This window comes from Lepidochelys kempii, chromosome 11, assembly GCF_965140285.1.
Source record: "Lepidochelys kempii isolate rLepKem1 chromosome 11, rLepKem1.hap1, whole genome shotgun sequence".
NCBI classification, from domain to species: Eukaryota; Metazoa; Chordata; order Testudines; family Cheloniidae; genus Lepidochelys; species Lepidochelys kempii.
In genome coordinates, this window is record NC_136390.1 from 19,709,549 (window position 1) to 19,736,056 (window position 26,508).

The following is a 26,508-nucleotide window of genomic DNA, read 5'->3' on the forward strand; positions in this document are numbered from 1 at the left end:
TTAATGATGTAATTAAGTTTCCAGCCTCAAAGGCAAAATGGAAGCACACTGAAAATATAACATTTATATTGTGCTGTATAGCTTGTTTGATTTCCCCCCTTCTGTTTAATATTTAATCTATGCCAAATATAGTATAAATTAAACACTTTCATGCTAAAATTGGGGATTTGTCTTCATTAGGAAAATGTGTTGAGGCTAGGTCAATGTGTGTTAGCTAACTGTAACTTAGACCAACTTAAAATTGCCTTGTCATCTTGATTGATATTTTGATACTTGGCATTTTTCATACATAGATTTTACTCGTTAACCCAAGATCACAGTTTCATTTGTATCTCTTTTTCTGGGAATAGATTTCAGACATTCTTTTGGACTCCTATCTGGTGGCCATTCTCGCTTACTGCTTACATTTCTTTTTTTCTTTGAGTCTGATTTGAAGCTAAATGAATGCAATGGCATTGAATTATGGTGCCTCAATATTATTTCATTCTTTACCTCATCTTACATTATCTTCAATTTTATCTGTGTTTTGGGCAGTAGAAGAGAGACATGGTGGAAGAAGAAAACAAATACATAAACTACCTCAGAATTCAATCCTTCAAGTGCAGAACATTTCCTAGCAGGTGCTGCATGCCCAGTAGGAAACTCTCAGAATCTTGTTGCAAGATTAGGCCCCAAGGTGATGACAAAATATAATGCATTTTGTGTCAGTTGCTTCTAAATCGGCTCTCAGTTTTGAGCAGGAGGCATAAATCTAATTTTAATTTGCTCTTTTTATTTTCTTTTATGTTGATCCTCTTTTTTTGTAGAAACTCAGTTGCAAGCTTTGAGTGGGATGTATTTCAAAGAGTCCAGATATTCATAATTATTTATCATCATTAGCATTCACTATATGTGAAAATAAGAGTTTTGCTAACATGCATTAAAGCTGTTTGTGCAAGTCTGTTCTTTACAAATGGGTCAGTTTCTGATGCTAATTACAGCTTCCTCTTTGGGGCATTCATTTATGAGTAAAAATGATAGAATCATAGAATCGTAGTACTGGAAGAAGTCTTCTAGTCCAGCCCCTGCACTCAAGGAAGGACTAAGTATTATCTAGTTGTTTTGAGTGGGCTGATTTATCTGAGTAAAGGCATGGTGTATGTAAATTTTAAGTTTCCTGGATAGAGACAGAAGGCGTCCCAGTTGGTTATGGTGGTTATGTGTCATTAAAGAAATGGCAAAATACTAAGCCTCATTTTTGGTACATATTTGGGGGGTTGAATAGTACTTAGGCCCTGTGAAAAGCTATCCATCAAGTCTGTATCATTGTGTAACCCACACACCTAGGTGTGGTGTTCTGTCCCATCTAGTGGCACCAAGACCACTTAGAGAGAATTAAATTAGTCTGCTCTACAGCTTTAGCTAACAGCCAGTTGGCTTTTAGCTCATGCAATAGATGCTCATGCACTAAGCTCCAAAGGTCCTAGATTCTATCCCGCTGACGACCGAGGTCTGTCGGTGTTACAAGTGGGAGCTTGTCTGGGATTTCAATTGGGAAGTCTCTGAAGCTCCGGACACGCTTCCTCAGCTAGGGGAAGTATGTAACTCACACATCTTCTGGGAGTGGTGGTCTGTTGCATTGCTTGGCACCGAGACCACTTAGAGAGAGTTAAATGAATCTGCTCTACAGCCTTAGCTAAGAGCCAGCTGGCTTTTAGCTCATGTGGTAGAGGCTCATGCACTAAGCTCCACAGGTCCCAGGTTTGATCCCACCCGCCAGCGATGGGGGTCTGTCGGCATTACAATTGCACAGGATCTTTGGTTATTACACTATTCCTTCTGATAATCAGGGCCATACAGTGAGTATGAATGGCATTGTCGCACTTTTCTACACATAGAGGCTTTCAGTTAGACTGATTTGCATTCTTTTTATTGAGAGCAACTAAAGAAGAAAGAACAAAAGTAAAGTACCTGTGAGAGAGAATGTACCACAAAGAGGATCCTTTCTAACACTGTACCTGTGAGGACCAAGATGGTATGTTAGGATATAGATATTCAGGCCTGTCTGTAAAGGCCTATACTCTAAGAATTTAGGTGTATTCTTATCACTTGGCTAGTGATAGAGGTATAAAAGAAAGAATCAAAACCACTGTCTGCCAGTGTAAGGGCCTTCTCTTACTGTGACAGTTTGTGGCCCTGTGCTTAGGCTCAGGCCTTTGGCTAAGCAGCAGAGGCAGCCATAAGCTGGGAAGCGAACGGTCACATCCTCACATTCCAAACTAGTCACATTGAAATAAGGTGCTATTGGGCTGTTAGGCACTATCAGGACAGGATTGTATTCCTATCACCTCCAGAGAAAGGGAAGTGCCTAGAAAATGTAAAAGGAAACTTAATTTGATAGCATCCTGTCTGGCAAGAACTCACTTATCAATACTGGGATGTGAAATCCTCACTTCTGTATTATTTTGTCATTATAGTTCCCACTTTGCTGTTGTTTGTCTGTATAATCTCTGTCTGGTTCTGTGATTGTTCCTGTCTGCAGTATAATTAATTTTGCTGGGTGTAAACTAATTGAGGTGGTGGAATATAATTGGTTACATAATCATGTTACAATATGTTAGGATTGGTTAGTTAAATTTCAGGAAAATGATTGGTTAAGGTATAGCTAAGCAGAACTCAAGTTTTACTATATAATCTGTAGTCAATGAGGAAGTGACTGGGGTGGGGGTGGGGGTGGGCATGTGGGTGTGTGAGATGGGAATAGGGAATGGGGGTAAGAAAATTGGAATCATGTTTTGCTAAAGGGGGAAATGGGAACAGGGAATGGGAGTAAAGAAGTTGGAATCATGTTTGGCTAAGGGCAGGAATGGGAACAGGGACACAGGTGTGAGGCTCTGTGGTGTCAGAGCTGGGAAGGAGGATACTAAGGAAGGAAACTGGAATCATGCTTGCTGGAAGTTCACCCCAATAAACATCGAATTGTTTGCACCTTTGGACTTCGGGTATCGTTGCTCTCTGTTCATGCGAGAAGGACCAGGGAAGTAAGTGGGTGAAGGAATAAGCCCCCTAACATGGTATATGAACTCTGCACACAGGGAGAGTACTTAGACATTTAAAGATGTAGTCCCCTGATAATAAAAAGCACTATTGTCATTATTTATTATTTGCAATAATGCTCAAAAGGCACAGCCAGAACTGGGACTCCTTCAGTCTCTACCTGGGAAAATTAAAATGTGAATGCACCATGCCTTTAGTTGGGTAAAGCAACCCACTCACAACCATTATTTTCTGTTAAATATTCAGGAATATACTTCTTCACAGCACACAATACTTTTATTAATCCAGCTTGTCCATATAAAAGGTTCCTACATTATTTTATGTTGATTAACATTTTAAACGAAGCAATACAGAGAAGAAAATAGAGGTACACCTGTTTCAGTTAGACTACTGTGGCTCTTTCAACAACAAAACGTAATCCTAATCAGATTTGATCAACCCATCTGCATAAATTTCACAATTTATATCAAGCAGGAGGCAGTTGTAGAAAAAGAAAAGCTCTAAAGACAGAGGGAAAAGAAATAGAACCTAATACCGATAATATTAGTACTTACAGGGTGCTTTACATTTTCAAATTGATATGCAATGTTAATTAATTATTAGGAGCAACTACCTAAGCTTACATACTTTTCTCCAAGAATATAATGAGCTCAAGCTTGTTTTCAGATGCACCTGAGGAGTTGTGTATGCATACTGCAAGCCAGAATTAGTCCCTTTGTTTTCACTCCAAAGAGCAGCATGTACTTGAATAGCAAATTATTTAAGCACCTGGCTGTGTTTGAGTCTAACAATAAATATATAGGGGCCAGCTACTAATAAATAAACATGTTTCAAATAACGTAACTAATGCAATTTCATCTGTTTCAGTCATTTTTTTTAACCTGGAGACTAGTGGTCATTTTGTAATATTGTTTCATGTCCACCGCCCACTGTGTATGGAAGGTCCTTCCCAAACTAGTTTGCTCCACATTTAAATCCCTCCCAAAGGCCCATTTTTATTGCGCTGGCACAAGACATAAGTCAACAGGACATTTTCTCATATATACTTATTTAAATGAAGACAGAAAAAATATATCTTGTTCCACCATACTGTGCACATGCCTTTGCTGAATAGCTATGTGATCTTATTTATATAACCCCTGTCCTTCTCCCCCATTATTACATTGCCATTTTCTTGTGTCTTGTTTGAACATAGATTGTAGGCTGTTTTGGGCCTGTGTGAGTGACACTTCTCTGTAGTGTGAAGTGCTTAGCGTGCTTTTGGACACTTCAAAAAAGTAAATAATTTAGAAATAAATATTAATAATCATTCCACTAAACCCCAAAAAACGAGTCATGAAAGCATGGTATTTTAAACATACCAAGGACTATGGAAAACAAATCTCACACCAACATATTATGCTTTTTCCTCTGTAGACTTTATGTCCCCCTTGTGGATACGAATGAAGGGTCCAGTTTTTTAACACGTTTGTCCACAGAGACAACATTGGTGTGACGCTGAGCCAGTGAGGGTTAAGCAATCAGCAGGTTGGGTGATCTGGACGCAACCCTTCGCGACATATTAGAAGAGTATTGAAGTGATAAACAGGGCCATTATGAAAGCCATGTTAAACAGACTAGAATCTTGAATATGTAGGTCTGTATTGTTAGAGAATCAAGAGTAGATACTAATTGTATTTGTCTGTGTTTATCTTGTTAGATGTTTAACAATGTGATCTAATTAGTTGGTAGATGCTAAACTTTTGTTCCTGTCTTCAATGATTCATTACAGTATTCTATTGATTCAGAGATCAAAAGGGGATATTATCGTTTAGATGGGACTTGTGGTATAATATTATTATCCTCGTTTTTCTTTGACTCTTCTAATTTTACATAGTAAACTATCTGTGAACCGTTTTAGTCATTTGGATGACTTAATGTATTGTCTGAGAAAGGACTCACTGAATAGAGATCAAACTGTCTGCTTGCTTTCATCAAAGTCCAGGGGGTAGGATTATCTGTTAACACCCAAAATGCTTCAGCTATAAAGGAAACCCCGGACCGGTTGCTTTTTATTTTAGATCTGCTTAAACTTTCACAGGAAAAGTCGAAGCCCACAATACTTAGGTCTCCAAGCTTACTCTGGACCCACCCTGGAATTCTCATGGAAGAATTTGAACAAACTCTGCACACAGACTGCCTATTCGACTATAACTTTTTAAATTGATTCCAAAAGGACTTTTACAAATTAGCAGCCTCACCATCTCTGTTATGAAACTGACCTGAGAACTTTATTCGTATCTGTATGTATATTGATCTTTTAACCATAGCAACTCTTTCTTTTCTTGATAAATCTTAGATTTAGTTAATAAGGATTGGCTGTAAATATGTATTTGGGTGAGATCTGAAATATTCATTGACCTGGTGGGCAATAAGTTTGATTTCTTGGGATTGGTAGAACTTTCTATATGATGAATAAGGTTTTTAGTAACCCCTAACGGTTTTAGTAACCCCTGTTTAGGTGGGAGCCAAAGGTTGGATTGCTTTAAAGGGACTGTATTTTAGCTTCTTGGTAACCTGCATGGTATTACTGAGTTTTTTGTTATTTGCTTGGTGAATCTAATTATATAATAAACCACCAGTTTTGGGGATTGTCTGCCCTGTTCCTTGCAGTTTGCCCTGAATAAGCATTCTCGGTGTGGGCCCCGAGGCACCATGGTCACAGCTGGTTTTTACTTCAGAAAGTGCATTGTAAACTTCTTTTAGTGATTCATTTGCTGCCACCTTGGGCTGATGCACTAAATTAAACACTACAGGCCATAATCTTTTCTTTGATTACTCAGAGCACAGTTAGGGTGAATGGCCTAAGTTGCATGCGGGGGATGCACAGAGAAGAAAAACAGCTGCACCAATATTCCCTACACTGCAAAGCCATTTGTGCATAGACACTAATGCGGAGATTATGTTGGAGCCCACTTGTGCACAGCTGAGGGGGCATAGCCGGGGAGAGTGGGGTAGGTATTAGGGAGACTGCTTTTCATATTTTACAGTGATTATCTGTTTCTAGATACATTTTTTTCTTTTTTTTTCTCTTTCTCTTAGGGCTTCTCTACCTGCAATTCAAACTATGGGGGTGTGAATAGCAGTGTATACCAAAGTGCTGCACTTTAACTCCTCCAAGTGCAAACTAAAAGGTTCCCAGTTATCACTAATGTAATCCTGTTGAAAAGGAATACACTAGGAATCTTTGTCCACATGGGGAGTTACAGAATTGCACTTCCGGTGTGTACTGCTATTCACACCCCTGTGGTGTGCAGGACAGTGTAGACATATCCTTAGCCCCCTGCTTTTTCACACTCTCCTCAGTAGTTTTTAGTTCTCATTTGCTTGTTCTCCTGATACTTTACTTTTCTTTTTTTCCATTATTCATTTTCTTCTTCCTACAGTACACACTCTACATTTCCAATATAATTTTTTTCTTTCACATGAGGATCTATTTCAACATCCTATTCTTTTAGCCCATCACGTTCTCCCTCTCTCTTCTCTTTTATGTGGAATTTTTCTTCACACTTTTTTCTTCCATAGCCACATTTTTAACTAAGAATTTTTTCTTTTGTTCTTAAATCTGTGATTGTCACCTGCCTAATTGCTTTTTTTCTGTGAATCTTTTTAAACATATTAGTGTAGATTTCCTCCTTTCTCTCTTGTGCAATATTTTTTATTTTCCACTTCATTTTTATGGGTAGATTTTCTCTTAATTTATTCTTTCTTTCGTTCTATTACTGGTCCCTGATGATAGTGATGGACCATTGCAATTAGACTTATTCCACACACTGCTGCCTTCTGTGACAAACTGACAACACTTTTTACAGAGGTTCTTATCTGTTGACTGGCATTAGAAAAAATCAACCAATAGGTAAGAATTTCTGTGAAGTGTGATATTGGCCTTCACTATTGAGAGGTAGTGTATGCAATAAAACTTAGCTCAGAAATCAGCTGATGTGTTTGTCTAAATTTGGTGTTGCCACATGAAAAAATTCATGCATTGTTATTACGAGCTGAATATATCCAAAATTGCCTATATCCAATCTTTTATTGCTACACTTTTATTGTTATTCCTTTTAAATGTAATATTTCCATTAACTGATAAGTGGCTAGGCCAAGATTTTGCCAGCAAACTGCTTTTCCCTGAAGGAGATAGGCAATTGCTGTTAGTGAACTGGCATAAAGTCACTATGAATTTTTCAGAATTTACTACTGTCTGCTGACATTTTCCTCTGTAATAGGCAAGCATTTAATCAAAGTTTATTGGCACTCTTTTCTGAGATTTAAATGGGACATAAAATTTTATGATATGCAGAGTATTTTAGAAGACTGTTTCATTATTTTCAGTGGAAAATTTGAAGTGATACAAGGATAACTATTGATGGAGAACTGGTAATTGTCATTAAAATATGCAACATTTTTTGCAGGAGTCATTTTCCTTTTTTCCAGGTACAGCTGAAAAACTGTAAAGGGTGAAATTGCCTCCAATGGAGAGGGCCAGCACACAGCCAGGCACCACTATAAGCAGGAATGGGGTTCAATTTTATGACTTTTCCAGGGTGCCAGTTAAATGTTGAAGCTGAAATCTAACAAATTAGATTTGCCAATTTGATAAGTGTTATAGCTCACATTGGAATGGAACTTACTTAGGAAAAACCCTTTTACAGAGCCCAGGGAGTGTTGGCTTACTATTTTAAATGCTAGTTTCTTAGTGTAACTTTTACCCTGGACAGTATGTCTCAAACCAGGATGCTTGGTGCTCTTAACCATTCAAAACATTTATTAATTCACCCAGAACCACCTAATCGTACAACAGTTCTTCAGTCAAGTGTAGATCTAGTGAACATTCTAGGAACGTACTGAACACAAAATACATGTGAATTCATGTAAGCAATTAACATAGACCAGTCTTGGAGCCCAGCAACTACACCAAGAATCCTTATTACATTTCATTATCACCACCAGTTATCAATTCTTTAGTGCTTCTAATACATTTAGCACACTTCCAGTACTTCTCCAAAGAGTAAGGATGTATGTATCTTAAAGATACTTCTAGGAGCTTGGTCCCTGCTATTTGAATGGTTTGGTATGAAAGGGACAAATTTTAAATATCAAAAGCAATTGCTTAAAAGTATTAGATCTCTTAGGCCAATTTTTTTGGACTTACAAAGGAGAACATGCTTATAGCGTTAGTTAAAATCCAAACTGTAGTTACTTGAGGACTCATTAAAAAGACTGTAGACTCAATAAGATAACTTTCATTTGTTTGTATTGAAGGATAGAAAGAGAAATATAATCTTTGACATGATATCTCACTGCTGCTGCTTAGTCCTGTTAACCTGGGAGAAGGGGGAGAGCTGTTCATCAATGTTATCTGTGTGTCCAATAGCACTTCTAGATTCTGAAGTTTATTTGTATGTTCAGTCAACTCTAAGATCCACACAGTGACACTTTCCAAATTACTCTCAGCTTTCAGTTTTCTTAGGCCTTGTCTACACTACGGGGGGAGATGGATCTAAGTTACGCAATTTCAGCTATGTGAACAATGTAGCTGAATTTGCCGTACTTAAATCTACTTACCGCAGGGTTCACACTACACTATGTTAATGGGAGACCCTCTCCTGTCAACTCAACTTGCACTTCTTGTTCAGATGGAGTACAGGAGTTGACGGGAGAACGATCTATGGTCAATTTAAAATTACTTAGACAAGTTAGATATCTTCAAATCACCAGGGACTGATGAAGTACATCCTAGAATACTCAAGGAGCTGACTGAGGAGATATTGGAGCCATTAGCAATTATCTTTGAAAAGTCATGGAAGACAGGAGACATTCCAGAAGACTGGAAAGGGGCAAATATAGTGCCCATCTATAAAAAGGGAAATAAGGACAACCCGGGGAATTACAGACCAGTCAGCTTAATTTCTGTACCCTGAAAGAGAATGAAGCAAATAATTAAGCAATCAATTTGCAAACACCTAGAAGATAATGAGGTGATAAGTAACAGTCAGCATGGATTTGTCAAGAACAAATTGTGTCAAACCAACCTGATAGCTTTCTTTGACAGAGTAACAAGCCTTGTGGATAGGGGGTGTGACAAAGTTTCTGCGCTACCTTGGTGGGTCTTGCGCTTATTGGCGGATTTGCTCACCTTGGAGCTTCACGGCAGCCCTCAGCTTGGCCGTTTTTCTGAACCCACAGTCCAGGTCGACTCCTCCTGTGTCTGACCAGGAGTTGGGAGGATTTGGAGGGAACCCGGGCCTGCCCTCTACTCCAGGTTCCAGCCCAGGGCCCTGTGGAATTCAGCTGTTTAGAGTGCCTCCTGGAATAGCTGTGTGACAGCTACAACTCCCTGGGCTACTTCCCCATGGCCTCCTCCCAACACCTTCTTCATCCTCACCATAGGACCTTCCTCCTGGTGTCTGATAATGCTTGTACACCTCAGTCCTCCAACAGTCTGCGTTCTCACTTTCAGCTCCCAGTGCCTCTTGCTCCCAGCTCCTCACATGCACACCACAAACTGAAGTGAGCTCCTTTTTAAAACCTTATGAGCCTGCCTTAATTGATTCTAGCAGCTTCTTGATTGGCTGCAGGTGTTCTAATCAGCCTGTCTTAATTGTCTCCAGAAGGTTCCTTATTGTTCTGGAACCTTCCCTGTTACCTTACCCAGGGAAAAGGGACCTACTTATCCTGGGGCTAATATATCTGCCTTCTATTACTCTCCTATAGCCATCTGGCCCGACCCTGTCACAGGGGGAAGAGGTAGATGTTCTATATCTTGACTTTAGTAAGGCTTTTGATACTGTCTCCATGCCGATTAGGCCTCAACTGGAGTATTGTGTCCAGTTCTGGGTGCCACATTTCAGGAAAGATATAGACGAATTGGAGAAAGTCCAGAGAAGAGCAACAAAAATATTTAAAGGTCTAGAAAACATGACCTGTGAGGGAAGTTTGAAAAAAAAATGGGTTTGTTTAGTCTGGAAAAGAGAAGACTGAGAGGGAACATAACAGTTTTCAAGTACATAAAAGGTTGTTACAGGGAGGAGGGAGGAAAAATGTTGTTCTTAACCTCTGAGGACAGGACAAGAAGCAATTGGCTTAAATTGCAGCAAAGGCGGTTTAGGTTGGACATTAGGAAAAACTTCCTAACTGGCAGAGTAGTTAAGCACTGGAATAAAATTGCCGAGGGAGGTTAAGGAATCTTCATCACTGGGGATTTTTAAGAGTAGGTTGGACAAACACCTGTCAGGGATGGTCTAGATAATACTCACTCCTGCCATGAGTGCAGGGGACTGGACTAGATGACCTCTCAAGGTCCCTTCCAGTTCTATGATTCTATGATTTAGTGGGTCTTCACTTGACCCACTAAATGGACCACCAATGAACCGATTGCCGCACATTGATCCCCCAGTAAGTGTAGAGAAGCCCCATGTTTCTCTGCTACTTCTGTTGATATCCAGTAGATGGTGTAGGTATACAACAAATTTCTTCAATCTGTTTCTTATCGGAAGGTTTTTATGTTTGATTCATTTCCAAAATTGTTTTTCAGTATTAGCCCAGATATGAATTGGAATTGCCCCTCTTTTAAGTAATTTCTTTTAATATTCCAAATTTATGACCTGTTAGGTGTCTATCTTTCAATATTCTTTTTACTTTTGGTGCCATACAATTTATATAGTGTCTAGAGTGTAACAATTCTTTAGAGAGAAACCAAACATCTGTGATAGTTCCTACTCTGCACATTCTCTCATTTTACTAGAGAGATTAGATATCTAGTACCTTCTCTTCACATCTTTCAGGGCTTGTCCTGGGATATGCAACATTACATTGGAGGAACAAAGCAGATTATTCATATATAGAAAATTGTATTTCTGGTTCATAAGGCAGACAAATATACAGTTTCTAATTTGGGATGAAAAATCTATATTGGGCATCTTGGGGTATCAGGGAGTTTGATTTCTGGAACTTTTAGCTTTCTGAGTCATCAGCAAGCTGTTCCTAGCGGTTTAAACTTAAATTTTTCATAGTCATTTCTGGCTCTTTTCTGATGTATAGGAGACAAAAGAGCACTTAGCACAGGAAAAGGGGCAGTTATTCTTGTCTGTCGCCCAGTAGGGGTTCTCCTTTGCTAGACTGAGAGAGAGAAATTTTATCTGCATGTAAATTATGGGAGTCTGTGGTTTAATGGACTAACAATAATTGGAAGACTTCTTATCAATCAAAATTATGTACTTCAACTTTATTGATGTTCCCCAGGCGAGATGTCACATCTGTAGTGATGGTATGTGCATTTGATTCTCATTGTCTTTGACTCTGAGAGGAAGCTCAAATTTTAGAATATGCATTGGGGTAATTGTTGGTGTTCTTAGTTGCAACAGATAGGCAGAAAGGGCAGAAAGAGAACTGTAGTTGTTATCAATATATTTCCAAGGCATATTTGACAGTTATAGCGCTTACACCATTTATGTGTAACTGGAACCTTATTTTAAGAAGAGATGGTCAGTAATATTTTATTAAAATGACTTTTTGATGGAAAATGCAGTTTTTGCAGAATCTGAATTTCCACTGAAATATTTTAATTTTGCCATAAAAATTAATTTTTCCATCAAGGAAATAAAAATGAAATATTTCATTTCAGGTTGATTCAACACTAAGCTGCATCTCCTTGTTGTTGCAATAGTGCCTTATGGGAGCTGTGCATTGGGTGCTTCGTGCCCTTGCTCTCCCCTGTGGGTCTAGCTCCTAGACCAGACTACATTTGGACACATGTGCATCATGGGAGATGTGGTCTGGCCAGAGATCTAGCCCACAGGAAAAATGAGGACATAAAAATGGTCCATCTAGCCCAGTATCCTGCCTTCTGACAGTGGCCAGTGCCAGATGCTTCCGAGGGAATGAACAGAACAGGGATGTACCAGAACTACAACTTCCAGGAGGTATTGCAGCACCATAGGCAGATACCATTGAATGTTGAACTGACTCAGAATGAAACTTTTCAATTCCGTTCAACAAACTGAAAGAAATGTTTTGATTTGGGAATGTCAAAATATTTAGTTTTAACCAAAAATGTCAAAACAAAATATTTAGACATTTCAGAACTGAAATTTATGGGAACTTTTCACTCTGTGTAAAATGTTGATATTTCAGATGGGAAAAAAATTAAAATATCAATTTCTTGTACGATGTAGATTCAGATTTCCACTTAGCTCTAATTTTGAGTTATACATAAATCGTGTATAGTTAGGCATGGCAGAATTTGTTTTTTTTAAAATAATTTCAACTAATAATATCAATGTTATTTTTAAGCATTTTTTTAAATTATTTGATTTAAATTTTCACAGTTGTGCAAAATTATAAGCCTTTTTCAATTTTTATTGATTTAAAAATTTCACAGTTGAAGGAAATTGTAGGAGGGTCAGACAATGGGGGAAGGGTCATGTAATAATTATTTAATGACAGGTAGACATTGAGATTCAAAAAGTTAAAATTTTATAACCATTAAAACACAAATTGTCAAATCACATATCAAAATTTCCGAAGCAAATACCCTTAAATCAAATGTTATGTGTCAAGCAGCATTTTCTTACTTTGCCTATCTGTATATTTTTATTATTATCGTTGAAAATATTTTTTCACCTGTTTGTATGTATACAGTAAAATCACTCACATTTAACAATAACAATCAAATCTTTCCAAGCCTATGTATTGTTCCTGTGCTACACCTCTATGCTGGGAATAGTTTCACCTACAATTAATAGAAATGGGCTCAAGCTGAAAAATTTACATCCAGAATTGGATTTCCCTAGATTTCAGGAGTGTTTATTCAGTTCTGTAATGACACTGAGCTCTGAAAACAGTGGCCAGATGCTTTTGTAATGCACATTTTCCATCTGTGGTTTTGACGTTAGGCAATCCTTAAGTTTTGTTTCAGATTATTGGACCCTGAATTTAGGAAACTGGAACTGATTGCCTGTTATAGTTGTCTTTAGAAAGATAAGGTATAGTATTTTGATAGATTATAGCATATTTATATAGCTCTGATAACCTAGTATTTAGGTGCTGTTCTTTTGTAATAGCATGCAAAACATTATAATCCTCTTTTTCAGGATCTCAGATATTTGTACCACATATCTCACACATTTCTACCAGATATCTGCACCACAAACGGAATAAATATGCATTTCACCCTTTTGCAGCAGGTCTTCTTGAGGCTGGTGTAACGTTTAAACCCATTGTAAACCCTCAGAATTGGGAAAAAGAAAAAATCATTGCCCAGACCAAATGCTACCAACTACATACTATATATCTGTAAATTGCAGAGAAAATCCGCTTCAAAGAGTTTAAACATCATTTCTTGGGACTAATTCTGGGCTGTCTGCCATGCCAAATAAAAGCAAGAGACCTTTTGTTAAATTGATCAGGTATTTGGGATTTCAAGAGAGCAAATGAAGGGAGTGATAAGAGTAGTAGGTTAGATTAAATGGAACCTGGATCCAATCCAGGCCAACTAAAGGGCCCCAATTAACCAAAGGGTTCCCCCCACAAAAGTGTCCATGTCCCTTTTCCCCTATCTGATTCTGATGCATAAACATCAGCTTTTTAAAACAATATATATTTTTGTGGCTCTATTTACTAATGAGCCATAATTTATCTTTACACAAACATCACAGCAGTTGGCATATGGTAAACATGGGTCCAGTCTGCAAACTCTGGGCAATTACTGCATCCAAGGGAAATCATGACACTTGGAGTCGTCTTTTCAGATGTAGCCTATTGTAGTTTTTCATGGAAAATAAAAAATGGCCATTATATATTTTTTCTTTATATGCTATCTTTCTCAGAATCTATTTTGCGAACAGTCTAAGAAGTGGACACAGCGAATATGACTATAAAGCTAATCAGTTAATGAAATGTTATTTAGTGGCAAAGTCATCTATCAAACCATTGAAATCTGCCTCTTTCTGCTGAAGCGGGGGAGCCATGAACTTGCACTCAAGGTGCTGCTGCTGTCACTGTATTTGGCTGGAGTCAGACGTAGTAGTCAGGGTGAAGAATTGGAGAGGTGGTTGTGTTCCTGGCTCTCTCTCTCATCCAGTATGTATGGCACATCATAGCTGTTTCCCTCATGAATTCAGAATTAATGAGTACAAGCGCCCTCCTCCAAGCTGGGAGCAGAATCCTGCCATAACTCATCCCTGATAAGAGCAGTGCCATGATCTGAGTGAAGCTGCACATACTCTCAACAGGCCTGAGCTGAAGTCAATAGAAAGACTTCCATGGATTTCAGTGGGCTTAGCAGAGGTGTATTACCGTTTTGTGGGGCCCTGGGCCAGCGCAAGTGGGGACCCCTCCCCACCTCTTCTGCCTGCAGCCTCCCCTCCCCTGGCACTCCTACTGGGGAGCAAGGTTGGGGTGGAAGAAGCTCCCCTTCCCCGGCAGGAGTGCCAGATGGGCGGATTGGGTCAGGGAGTGGGGGCGCCCATTTTTCCGGAGCCCCCTAATTGACCAGGGCCCCTGGGCGTGGTGGCCCAGTGGCTAGGATCAGGCTGTCTATGACCTTATGCAAGATACCTCAATTCTTGTGCCACAATGTACCCCTTGGAAAATTGAGAAAAAAACAGGACCCCACTTACCGCCACGTTCTGAATCAAGAAGATTAAGTCTTGTTCAAACAGTTTTAGTTGGTCTGGAAACATTTTAGACAGACCGTACAAGGGAGAACAGCACAGATGCTTTCAAAGGCAAGGAGGGTTCAAGCACAGAAACAAAAACCAACACTTTTTGATCTGAGGCCCAGCATCTCCATCCAGCATCGGCAGCCCTAGGAGCACCACACACAAGCCTCAAGTCCACTATGTAATGCAGATAACTCCCTGCCCTGTGAGAGGAGAAACCCAGCTAGTCCATTCCAGCTCACAAACCTGTCACTATTTGAATGCTTTCTTCCTATGAATATAAATAAGAGAGGATAGATGTTTACTGCTCACCTCACCTAAATTATGTAATCCTCTAGAATTATAGCACCAATGACGTCTTAAAATCCAGACTCACCTGGATGTACACATGTGTGTTACTCCTGCGGAGGCAAGCTGTCAAAATGTTAGTAAGGACGTGGGTATCAAAATGACTTAGGGAGAGAAGTATATAATTGAAGTGTCGTTTAAGGTATTGGTTTTTTCCACCTTGGGTATCGGCATGATGTTAGCATCCAGACCAAGGGTGATAAAATGGACACTTTGGAGGGAATGATTAAACATAGTCTATAGGTGGAGAGAAAAGAACTTGCCAAAAGTGATGTACAAATACTCCTATATTCAACAGGACCAGAGGCTTTCTTTCAGAGAGGTTTTTGGATTTGATTTTATTATTCAGCAGGCTAGAATAATAGCGTGATCAGGGATGTCAAGTCTGAGGGAGAGGACAAAAATAAAATATTTTATACATCTCTCCTAATATGTCTGCTAGATTCTCTCTTACTTCTCATAATATCCTTAGAAAATTTTATTTGTACCTTAAGAGCTACGAGTCTGTCCTTACTGAGGGATGTGAATGCATGTGCTACTGTGGTGCTATTGACAGCTTTAAGCAATCTCACTACTAGCCCTACCTGTCTTATTTACTCACTGGTACATGTGCTGTCTTGCAAAAGCAATAGAGATTTCTACCCTCTTAGTTATAATTGCATCCTCAGCTGCCTTGTGAGAGACACAACTCCCATACTGTGTGAAGTGGGGAAAAGCTAGCTTTCTTTTGCAGCTGGCATTCTAAATTTTAATTTTTCTCTACTTCTAATTAGGCATAGATACTTCTTTGTGTTTTTCCTAGATTCATATGAGGTAAAGAAACATAAAAGGAAAGGTTTGCAATTATCCTAAGGGTGAAAGATGTAACAGTCAGAGTGAGATTGTTACTCATAAAGAGCTGGAGTTGAGCTTTAAAGAATTCAGATATGAGAGTGATTCAACAAAGTTACCAAATCTTCCTGCCTGCCTACATATTTTGTATACACAGCCGTATCCATTCATATCATTAAACAGGAGGGTCAGGAAATTTTTTACAGGGGAATGATTCAACAAAGCTAACCACATTTATTTTGAATCCATTTACAGTTATAGTTTGTGAGATAAAATTCCATCAAGAATAAAATCATGTCTGCAGAAAGGTATATTTCAGTGTTATATGGAATGTTGGAGATGCTTATATGGTTGGTGTAACAAAGTTATAAATAAAATTATTAGGAAATTCTGCTCCATTATTTTTTAAATTAAGCTATTCATTTATTTTACCTTGCTTTAGAAAAAAAAACAATAGATCTAACAACAATTGGTAAATAGATGCATATTGAAAAGGGGATTTGTGGTAGTCTTAATGTAGACTTTTATGATCCAGGTGCTTTGCATCAGACCAGGAGTATAAAGTAGCTGGAAATCCAGCTTAACTGGCTACCTCGGGATCCTCTTTGTGTCATCCCTCATTGTGATAAACTGTTCATAGATTCATCGATATTTAGGTCAGAAGGGACCATTATGATCACCTAGTCTGACCTCCTGCACAACGCAGGCCAAAGAATTTCATGCACCACTCCTGCAAAAAACCTCTCACCTATGTCTGTGCTATTGAAGTCCTTAAGGACTTCAAGGAGCAGAGAATCCTCCAGCAAGTGACCCGTGCCCCATGCTATAGAGGAAGGCGAAAAACCTCCAGGGCCTCTTCCAATCTGCCCTGGAGGAAAATTCCTTCCTGACCCCAAATATGGCGATCAGCTAAACCCTGAGCATATGGGAAAGATTCGTCAGCCAGATACTACAGAAAATTCTTTCCTGGGTAACTCAGATCCCACCCTATCTAATATCCCATCACAGGCCATTGGGCCTATTTACCATGAATATTTACTTACCAAAACCATGTTATCTGAGCATACCATCTCCTCCATAAACTTATCGAGTTTAATCTTAAAGCCAGATAGATCTTTTGCCCCACTGCTTCCCTTGGAAGGCTGTTCCAAAACTTCACTCCTCTGATGGTTAGAAACCTTTGTCTAATTTCTAGTCGAAATTTCCTGGTGGCCAGTTTATATCCATTTGTTCTTGTGTCCACATTGGTATTGAGCTTAAATAATTCCTCTCCCTCTCCAGTATTTATCCCTCTGATATATTTATAGAGAGCAATCATATCTCCCCTCAGCCTTCTTTTAGTTAGGCTAAACAAGCCAAGCTCCTTGAGTCTCCTTTCATAAGACAGGTTTTCCATTCCTCGGATCATCCTAGTAGCCCTTCTCTGTACCTGTTCCAGTTTGAATTCATCCTTCTTAAACAGGGGAGACCAGAACTGCACACAGTATTCCAGGTGAGGTCTCACCAGTGCCTTGTATAAGGGTACTAAAACCTCCTTATCCCTACTGGAAATACCTCTCTTGATGCATCCCAAGACCGCATTAGCTTTTTTCACGGCCATATCACGTTGGCGGCTCATAGTCATCCTATGATCAGCCAATACTCCAAGGTCCTTCTCCTCCTCCGTTACTTCTAATTGATGTGTCCCCAGCTTATAACTAAAATTCTTGTTATTAATCCCTAAATGCATGACCTTACACTTCTCACTATTAAATTTCATCCTATTACTATTACTCCAGTTTACAAGGTCATCCAGATCCTCCTGTAGGATATCCCTGTCCTTCTCTAAATTGGCAATACCTCCCACCTTTTTATCATCCGCAGACTTTATTAGCACACTCCCACTTTTTGTGCCGAGGTCAATAATAAAAAGATTAAATAAGATTGTAACAGCTGTACTCCACCCCCACACTTTCTCTGATGTAGGAGGCATTCTGGAAAGAAAGGAGGTGTGGCTAGAGTGTCATCATGCTCCTGCTATACCCAGCTGTCAGGCCAAGGGCAACTGGGCATTAATGACCCTGGAAAGCCCCAGGATTTGGGGAAAGGGGCATAAAAGTGGCCTAGAACTACCTTTAATCCACCCTCTTGATTTGCACTGAGCTTAAATGGACCAGGCAATCTGCCCCTCGACTCTTATTCCTAGGGAAATCTCGCATTATTACCCTAAATTCACTTCTGTTTTAGAGACTTGCTATTATTTCATTTTGTTCTTAATTGTAATTTTTTACATCAGAAATGCTATTGCTTGATAGTGAGGTTATGAAAATCTTTGTTCAAGAAATAAATTAACTGAACATAATGCCGTGTTTCCTTCTCCACTATGTTTTCATTGTGTGCTTTGTTTGGGGTTTCTAATCACATACTTTCATGGCCTGTGTGTTTTACGTTTTGGGTGAAATCCTAGCCCCACTGAAGAATATGGCAAAACTATTGTTGAATTTAATGAGGTCATGATTTCACCCTTAGCCTTAATAGTACAGTGCTCTGAGCCCTCCTCTTCTTGGTTTTCAAACCTCTCCATAAACTTCCTCTGCCTACCATCTCTGGCCTCAACCTTCTGCTCTCTCACCCATGTCCTCTCACTCTCATTCCTCCAGTGTTTTCTTTACATTGCTCTGCCTGCCTCCTGCCACAGGGATTACAAGCTTGACATTGCTATCAGGGGTCCCTCATTTGTTCATGTTCCCTTGGAGTCACTGGTGCAGTCTCTCTCCTCTCCTATGTGAGCTCTAGCAGCTCTGTTTGCTTAGGCTATGTCTACACTAGCACTTTTGTCGGTAAAACTTAAGTCATTCAGGATTGTGGAAAAAAGCACCTCCTGACCGACATAAGTTACACCGACAGAAGAGCTGGTGTGGACAGAGCTATGTCAGTGGGAGACACTCTCCTGCCACTCATTGGGGGTGGTTTAATTATGCCAGTGGGAAAGCTCTCTCCCATCAGCCTAGGGCGGCTACACAGGAGACCTTACAGTGGTGCAGCTGCATTGATACAGCTGTGCTGCTGTAAGGTTTCTAATGTAGACATAGCCTATGTCTCTTAAGGTCTAAGTGAGAAGTACTCCAGGAATTTGGCACTCCACTCATTCTGCCTAGGCTCCCGCAGAGCTAGTAAAACTTTAGCTCGCTGGTTTGTGTGAGCAAGAAAGGGGCATGTACAATTTGCATTGCTGGATACAAATCCTATAGCTGCAGAATTCTGGTAAATGTGGGGCCTTGGTAATAACTGATTTCTATTGTTCCATCTGAAGGTTATTCATTTCATTCCCTCATGATTGCCGTCTCCTAGATTTTTACAAATCTAAAAGGCTTAGTTATTAGCAGTGTTCTCAGTTCCCGTGAAGCCGGCCTAAGCTTGTAGATCAAATATCAGACTTAAAACAAATTTTTGTTTTGTTTTTTCAAAGTGTAGCTATGTCAAATGCTTTTAGTGCTTTCTTTTCAAGCCTGAAATCCTGCTCAACAGTATTTTGCATACTGTTCTATACACGTATACACATTTTAAGACTTGTCTACACTTAAAACTCTGCAGCAGTGCTGCTGTAGCATTTCAGTGAAGACGTTACCTATGCTGATGGCAGGGGTTCTCCCATTGATGGAGGTACATCACCAGACGTGATAGCTAGGTCAATGGGAGAATTCTCCTGTCAAGCTAGCCCTGTGAACACCGGGGGTTACATTGGTTTAACTGCGTTGCTCAGGGGTTTGGATTTTTCATATCGCTGAGCAAAGGAGTTATACCAGCCTAATTTCTAAGTGTAGATCAGGCCTGATTGTATATGCAATGTAGAACACATTTGTTGAAAATGATCCCAAACTCACCCCACTTTTTTATGCTTAATTTTGTCTTGTTTGTTTCAGGTGAAGAGGTATCACATACCCTTTGCTCAGAGCTTCCCCATCCTGAAACAATGGTTTGTGAAGTACCGTGTGCAATGGACTGTGTCGTTAATGACTGGTCAGAATGGTCATCTTGTTCTCACTCATGTTCCAGTAAAAATGCAGAGGGGAAACAAAGCAGAACTAAATCTATCTTGGCACTGCCAGGAGAGGGTGAGTAGTACTGCATTTCGATAAGACCCAAACACCAATATTATAGTAATAATTAAGAATACCTCACACGTAGATGAATCTTTGCACTTACAAAGGTCTGTGCAAAGATTAATTAATCTGTGTGTTGCTAGATCATACCCATTGCCAATATAACTATGTTTCAATGAAAGATATTTAATAAATTTTATTCTGTGAATTATTTGATTTTAAGGGGCAGGTTCTCAGCTAGTGGAAATTGTCATAACTCTATTGATTTCAAAAGAGTTATCACAGTTTGCACCAGGTGAGGATCTGCCACCCCAAAAGAGAAATTACGTGCGCGCACACACAAATAAAATAAATGTATGGCACAAACTCTCAATACCTATGTTACTGTATGGAAGCATATTAGTTCTAGAAGAGAACAGAAATATGTGTAAAATCAGATACTTTTAAAGCAAAAACATGTAATGTAGATTGGACGCATAAAATGTGCTCCTGGTTCTTTAATTTCAGACAAGAATATGTAAATAGCTTTATAGCTGTGTCCCTTTCTCTGGATCTTCATAGACACATGCATTAGGCATGTGTGTCTGGCTTACAGTAACATACCTGGTGAACTACATTATGGTGGTTCTTCTACTGGCACAGTTTTGTACAAAGGCACATAGTTCATTCAACTTCTTGGTTTTAGCATGTGCAGACCTGTGTTCAGGATTGGGCCATTGCTGTTCTCTATGCAACAGAAATTCAGAAAATACCAATATCATTTTTAAAATGGTCTGTATCCTATCTGATGGTGACAATCCCATCAGATATGACAGACTAAGAAGTGCTGGGTCAGCATTTGGATGTCAGATCTCTAAGGCCTTGTCTATGTTTTAAAAAATAACCTTTATTGTCAGCAATGTGTGCGGCTAACCTGGTGCTTAACCATACTTTCCCCACAAGTAAAGAACAAATTCAGTTAAACACCATTTAGAAATCGTCATTAAAACCACAGGTTGTGTTTGTGTGTCAGCTTAAGCTTGCAAGCGCTTCCTCATGTGAGTTATCTTTATTCACATAAATGGCCCCATTAAAGTTTGTAAAGAACGTTGGGATGAAAACCGCTATATAAGTTTTGACAGAGTGGTAACTGCTATTAAGAAAGACTAAAAGGTGGCAAATAATTAAAATAAAAAATTAAAGTAAGCTGCATATTTTCCATGAAGGTAGCAATATGTTCTGAAATGCGAACAAGATAGATGCAGAATTTCAAAAGCAAAATAAAAATCAGAATTGTTCATTTGAAAGAAAATACATGTGCAAATATGCACACTCTATAATCTCAAGACTATGTGATCTGAAAACTTAAAATAGAAGTGAAATGCTTTGAACTGAAAACTTTGAATTTCTCAAAAGGAAATAAAACATGAATAACAATCAAAAGCCTCTGAACATTCTGAACAATGAATAAAACAGCCTGCTGTACAACACCAGGAAAAGATAAATACTGCTTTCTATCAGGATAAAAAGGGAGAAAAGGACTTTAGTGAGACAAGGTGGGAGAGGTAATATCTTTTATTGGACCAACATCTGTTGGCAAGAGAGACAAGCTTTCAAGCTTATACAGAGCTTTCCTTCATGTCTGAGAAATGTACTCAGCGGGTGTATTTACACAGGAAAGAAAAACCCACGGCTGGCCCATGCCAGCTGACTCAGGCTCAAGGGGCTCAGGCTGCGAGGCTGTTCCACTGAATTTCATCTGCCATTTTGTTGCCCAGTCACCTGCGTTTGTGAGATCCCTTTGTAATGCTTTGCAATCTGCTTTGGACTTAACTATCCTGAGAAATTTTGTATTGTCTGCAAACTTTGTCACCTCACTGTTTATGCCTTGTCTAGATAATTTATGAATATGTTGAACAGCCCTGGTCCTAGTACAGACCCTTGGGGGATCCTGCTATTTACCTCTCTCCATTTATTCCTACCCTTTGTTTCCTATCTTTTAACCAGTTACTGCTCCATGAGAGCACCTTCCCTCTTATCCCACTGACAGCTTACTTTGCTTAAGAGCCTTTGGTGAAGGATCTTGTCAAAAGTTTTCTGAAAGTCCAAGTACATTATATCCACTAGATCACCCTTGTCCACATGCTTGTTGTTCCCCTCAAAGAATTAGCAAAATGCTGAGGCATGATTTCCCTTTACAAAAACTGTGTTGACTCTTCTCCAACAAATCATGTTCATCAGAATTATCAGATACATAGTTCTTCACTATAGTTTCAACCAATTTGCCTGGTATTGAAGGTATGCTTACCTGCCTGTAATTACCAGGATTGCCTCTGGAGCCTTTTTAAAAAATTGGCGTCACATTAGCTATCCTCCAGTCATCTGGTAAAGAAGCTGATATAAGAAATAGGTTACACACCACGTTTAGAACTTCTGTAATTTCATATTTGAGTTTCTTCAAGGACTCTTGGGTGAATACCATCTGGTCCTGGAGACTTATTGCTGTTTAATTTATCAATATGTTCCAAAACCACCTCTACTGACACTTCAATCCAGGACAGTTCCTCAGATTTGTCACCTAAAAAGAATGGTTCAGGTGTGTGAATCTCCCTCACATCTTCTGCAATGAAGACCAATGCAAAGAATTCATTTGGCTTCTCCGCAACAGCCTAGTCTTCCTGGAATGCTCCTTTAGCACCTTGATAGACCAGTGGCCGTACTGATTGTTTGGCAGGCTACTTAAAAAATGTTTTTACTTTCAGAGTTTGTGTCTTTTACTATTGTTCTTCAAATTCTTTTTTGGCCTGCTTAATTCTACTTTTACACTTGACTTGCCAGAGTTTATGCTCCTCAGGAGGATTTGATTTCTAATTTTTAAAGGATGCCTTTTTACCTCTAAATGCCACTTTCACTATGTCAGTTAGGCCTGGTGGCATTTTTTGGTCCTCTTACTATTTTTTAAAATTTTTGGTGTATATTTAATTTGAGCCTCTATTATGGTGTTTTTTTTAAAAGTTTCCATGCAGCTTGCAGGCATTTCAGTCTTGTGACTGTTCCTTTTAATTTCATTTTAGCTGGTTTCCTTATTTTTGTGTCATTCCCCTTTTTGAAGTTAAATGCTACTGTAGTAGGTTTCTTTGGTATTTCTGGCCCCCACCCTCCAAGATGTTAAATTTAATTATATTACGGTCTCTATTACTAAATGATTCAGCTATATTCACATCTTGGACAAGATCCTGTGCTCCACTTAGGACTTAATCCAGAATTGTCTGTCTCCTTGGGGGTTTCAGGACTATCTGCTCCAAGAAGCAGTGATTAATAGTGTCTAGAAATTTTATCTCTGCATCCTGTTTGAGTTTTCTGTTTGTATAGCCTCTCTAATCTCATGGAGCATCTTGCGATCACCTCGGGCTCTGGTGGGTGTCAGTTCTTCAAAACCCGCTACTGGGTTTTCCCCATGGTTACAAGTTCATAACTGTCAGATTCCGATCTGGAACAATCAAGAATATTTCAGTGTTTCCTTTGTATATTTTGGACCTTTGATCTTGGCCTCATGTAACAGGCGATCGGCAGTCAATGGCCTACTCCTCCGGGTGGAGCTTCAAAAGGCTGAGATTGTGCATAACTGGGGGTAGTAAATTTGCGTTCATCCCTCCTGGATATTCCCCAGGAAAACAACTTGACATTTGTTTGTTCTGAAAGTCCATTCTTGTCTAGCACATTGTTCAATATAGTCCTTTGAAGCCCTCTTCCCGAACGCCGATCCCACATCTGTCCCATCTCTCACCTTGAGAGGGTACATATAATCCTGGTCCATAATAATACATAAACCATTCATTTAATACAATAGACATCAAAGATACTTAAATGTAATTCAATAAGGTCTCTGTGACATACCAGGGCACAGTCCCGACTAATGGGGGGGCTATGTCACACCTGCCCTGCAACCTTGGATGCCTTGCAGTGCCTTGCTGTAGCAGCTCCCACCTGGGCTGCTCACAAACAGCCTTCCATCATGCAATCCATGCCCTCAGTGTCTGTGTGTAAATGCAGCCTTCCAGCTATACCCTGGCTCTCACCAGCCTTAGTTGTTCCACAGGGGACCCCAACACAACCCCAGTCCTGGATCTTCCCCCAGAAATGTATATCCTGTACTGCCCAGCTCTCTCTTGGGCAGTACAAATATATTAAGTCCATTATTTATTTAAGGGAATAATATGCCATTTTATTATTTTAAATAGAGTACCCTGACACTCCAACTTAAACACACTGGATTAGCTAAAACAGTACAACAACTTTATTAACTACAAAGAGAGATTTTAAATGAGTATAAGTAATGAGGCATAAAGTCAAAAATGGTTACAAGAAAAATAAAGATAAAACATTTAGTAATATCTATTTACAAAAGTCTTAATTGCAAAGCAAACTTTCTCACCACATGCTCCAGCAGATTGCTGACCAAACTCTCAGGATAGGATCCATTCCCTAGAGTCCAGTGGCTGTTTCCTTTTGTCTTCTCAGGTGCAGAGTGAGGTGGGTAGGGAGAGGGGTGTCTTGGGGGCTCTACCCACTTCATTTTATAGTCCTGTCCCCCCTTTGAGAAGCATTTCCAGTGAGGGAATATGACAGACACTTCAATGAAGAAAGGAAACTCCATGCTGTTTCTTTGCTAAAATATAGACTTTTGTCCCTGCCCCCTTTCTTTTCAAAGAATGGACACTTCGCAGGTAATGGTCCATCAGCCTTGTTGACACCTGGCTCAGGCATATGCTTGCCCTTTGTCTCTGAGGAGTTGGTTTAGCCACTCCCCAGACTTATCTGGGAAACACACTTCAGTCGTGATTTCAGTTTATGTTCATAGCTTTACATATTATGTTGCTATATGCATTTTTTCCATGATATTATTGATCAGACAGTTATGAGTTTTTTAAAATTATACCTCACCAGGCATACCTTTGTACAAATGTTCTTATAATAGTGTGGTGGTGTGAACACGGGTGTATTCTGTCACAGTCTTCCAAGGATATGGCAGGAATTGCTGTATCTGTCACAGAGTGAACGTATTACAAAGGTAATACTCAAATATAGTTTTTTGAAAACCAGGGTGATGCTGGCATTTAAATGGAATCAATTAGTCTATGAATAGTAGTAGCAGCGTGGGAAATTGGAAATCTACTTCACACATCTCAGTTTCCATTGTTTGTTCCTCAGAATTCAGTTTTGTGCAAGGCTCATTTAATGGGATGCAGTATTTTGGAAGGCTGTTACTATTGCCATAAATGTCAAAAACCAACCAACCAACCAACCAACCAACCAACCATTTTCTTTCTTTCTTTCTTTCTTTCTTTCTTTCTTTCTTTCTTTCTTTCTTTCTTTCTTTCTTTCTTTCTTTCTTTCTTTCTTTCTTTCTTTCTTTCTTTCTTTCTTTCTTTCTTTCTTTCTTTCTTTCTTTCTTCTCATAAAACAAAGTTTATATTTCCACATGTAGTATCCACAATGTTCTCTTGATTAATTGGTTTACAAATATAAATATATTATTCTTTTCACTACTTTCAGGTGGGAAACCCTGTCCTCCACACCGGGCCCTACAGGAGTATCGCTTATGTAATGATCATATTTGCACACAGCTCTATTGGGAAACATCTCCATGGGGTCCTTGTTCTGAAGACACTTTGGTAACTGCCCTCAATGCTACCATTAGCTGGAATGGAGAAGCTACTTGTGGAGTGGGCATGCAAACAAGGAAGGTCTTTTGTGTGAAGAATAATTTTGGCCAGGTTACAAATAAAAGGTATTGGGAGAAAGAGGTTCTTGCAGATGCAGCTTTGACTGCATTGCTGGAGTCATTATTTGTAGTTACAGTACATTAAAAATGCAAATATTTAAGTGTGTTTTGGGAAAATTGAAGCTATGAAGGTATTTTTATTGCTAGCTTAATTTTCCAGCTGCCGAGAAAGGATCCTTTTATATAACAAAAAATGTATGGATAAACCAGTTTTTTTTGTAAATGTGGTAGTCGGTGGGTCACAAAACAGGTTTTTTTCAGTGGCTGAAAAATTTTGCAATGGCTAATCTATGATTCTTGTTCTGACTTTTGCAAATATTTTTGCTGCTAGGAAGTTGTGATGAAAATACAACCTGGAATTGAACATAACAGTTACCAACCTATTTTTAGCAAAGTCCTTTTAATAAAAGAGGTAACAGTTTACATGTTTGCACTTGGAAGAGTTGATTTGTATTGCTATTTCAATAAGTACACTAAAACCATTTATTTAGCACTGTGTATATTCTGATCTTCTACTTTGTTTTACTAACCCAGGAAATGAGATGCACAGATAATTTTCCCAATATAAAAAAAAATCAAGCCATTGCTCATTACTTGCAGCCTCATTTTAAATCTTGTTGCATATCTCAAAACAATCATACTAAATATGGGCAGACTGTGGTCACTTCAATAAAGTTAATTAAAATTCTTGAGATTAATGAAATTAATTGAGCAAAGAAAAGAATGTCTGGTGCCCACTAATATACTG

The 26,508-nt window shown here is 39.1% G+C and overlaps 1 protein-coding gene across 2 annotated transcripts in view; it reads left to right on the forward strand.

The window, feature by feature from the left end:
- Positions 1 to 26,508, forward strand: part of THSD7B (thrombospondin type 1 domain containing 7B) — a 518,592-nt gene that overhangs the window by 263,400 nt on the left and 228,684 nt on the right. For both annotated transcript variants that reach the window (XM_073305365.2, XM_073305366.2), the window contains exons 8-9: positions 19,817 to 20,008; positions 25,532 to 25,766. In XM_073305365.2, the coding sequence (XP_073161466.2) occupies positions 19,817 to 20,008; positions 25,532 to 25,766 (427 nt within the window). The remainder of the gene's footprint in view (positions 1 to 19,816; positions 20,009 to 25,531; positions 25,767 to 26,508) is intronic.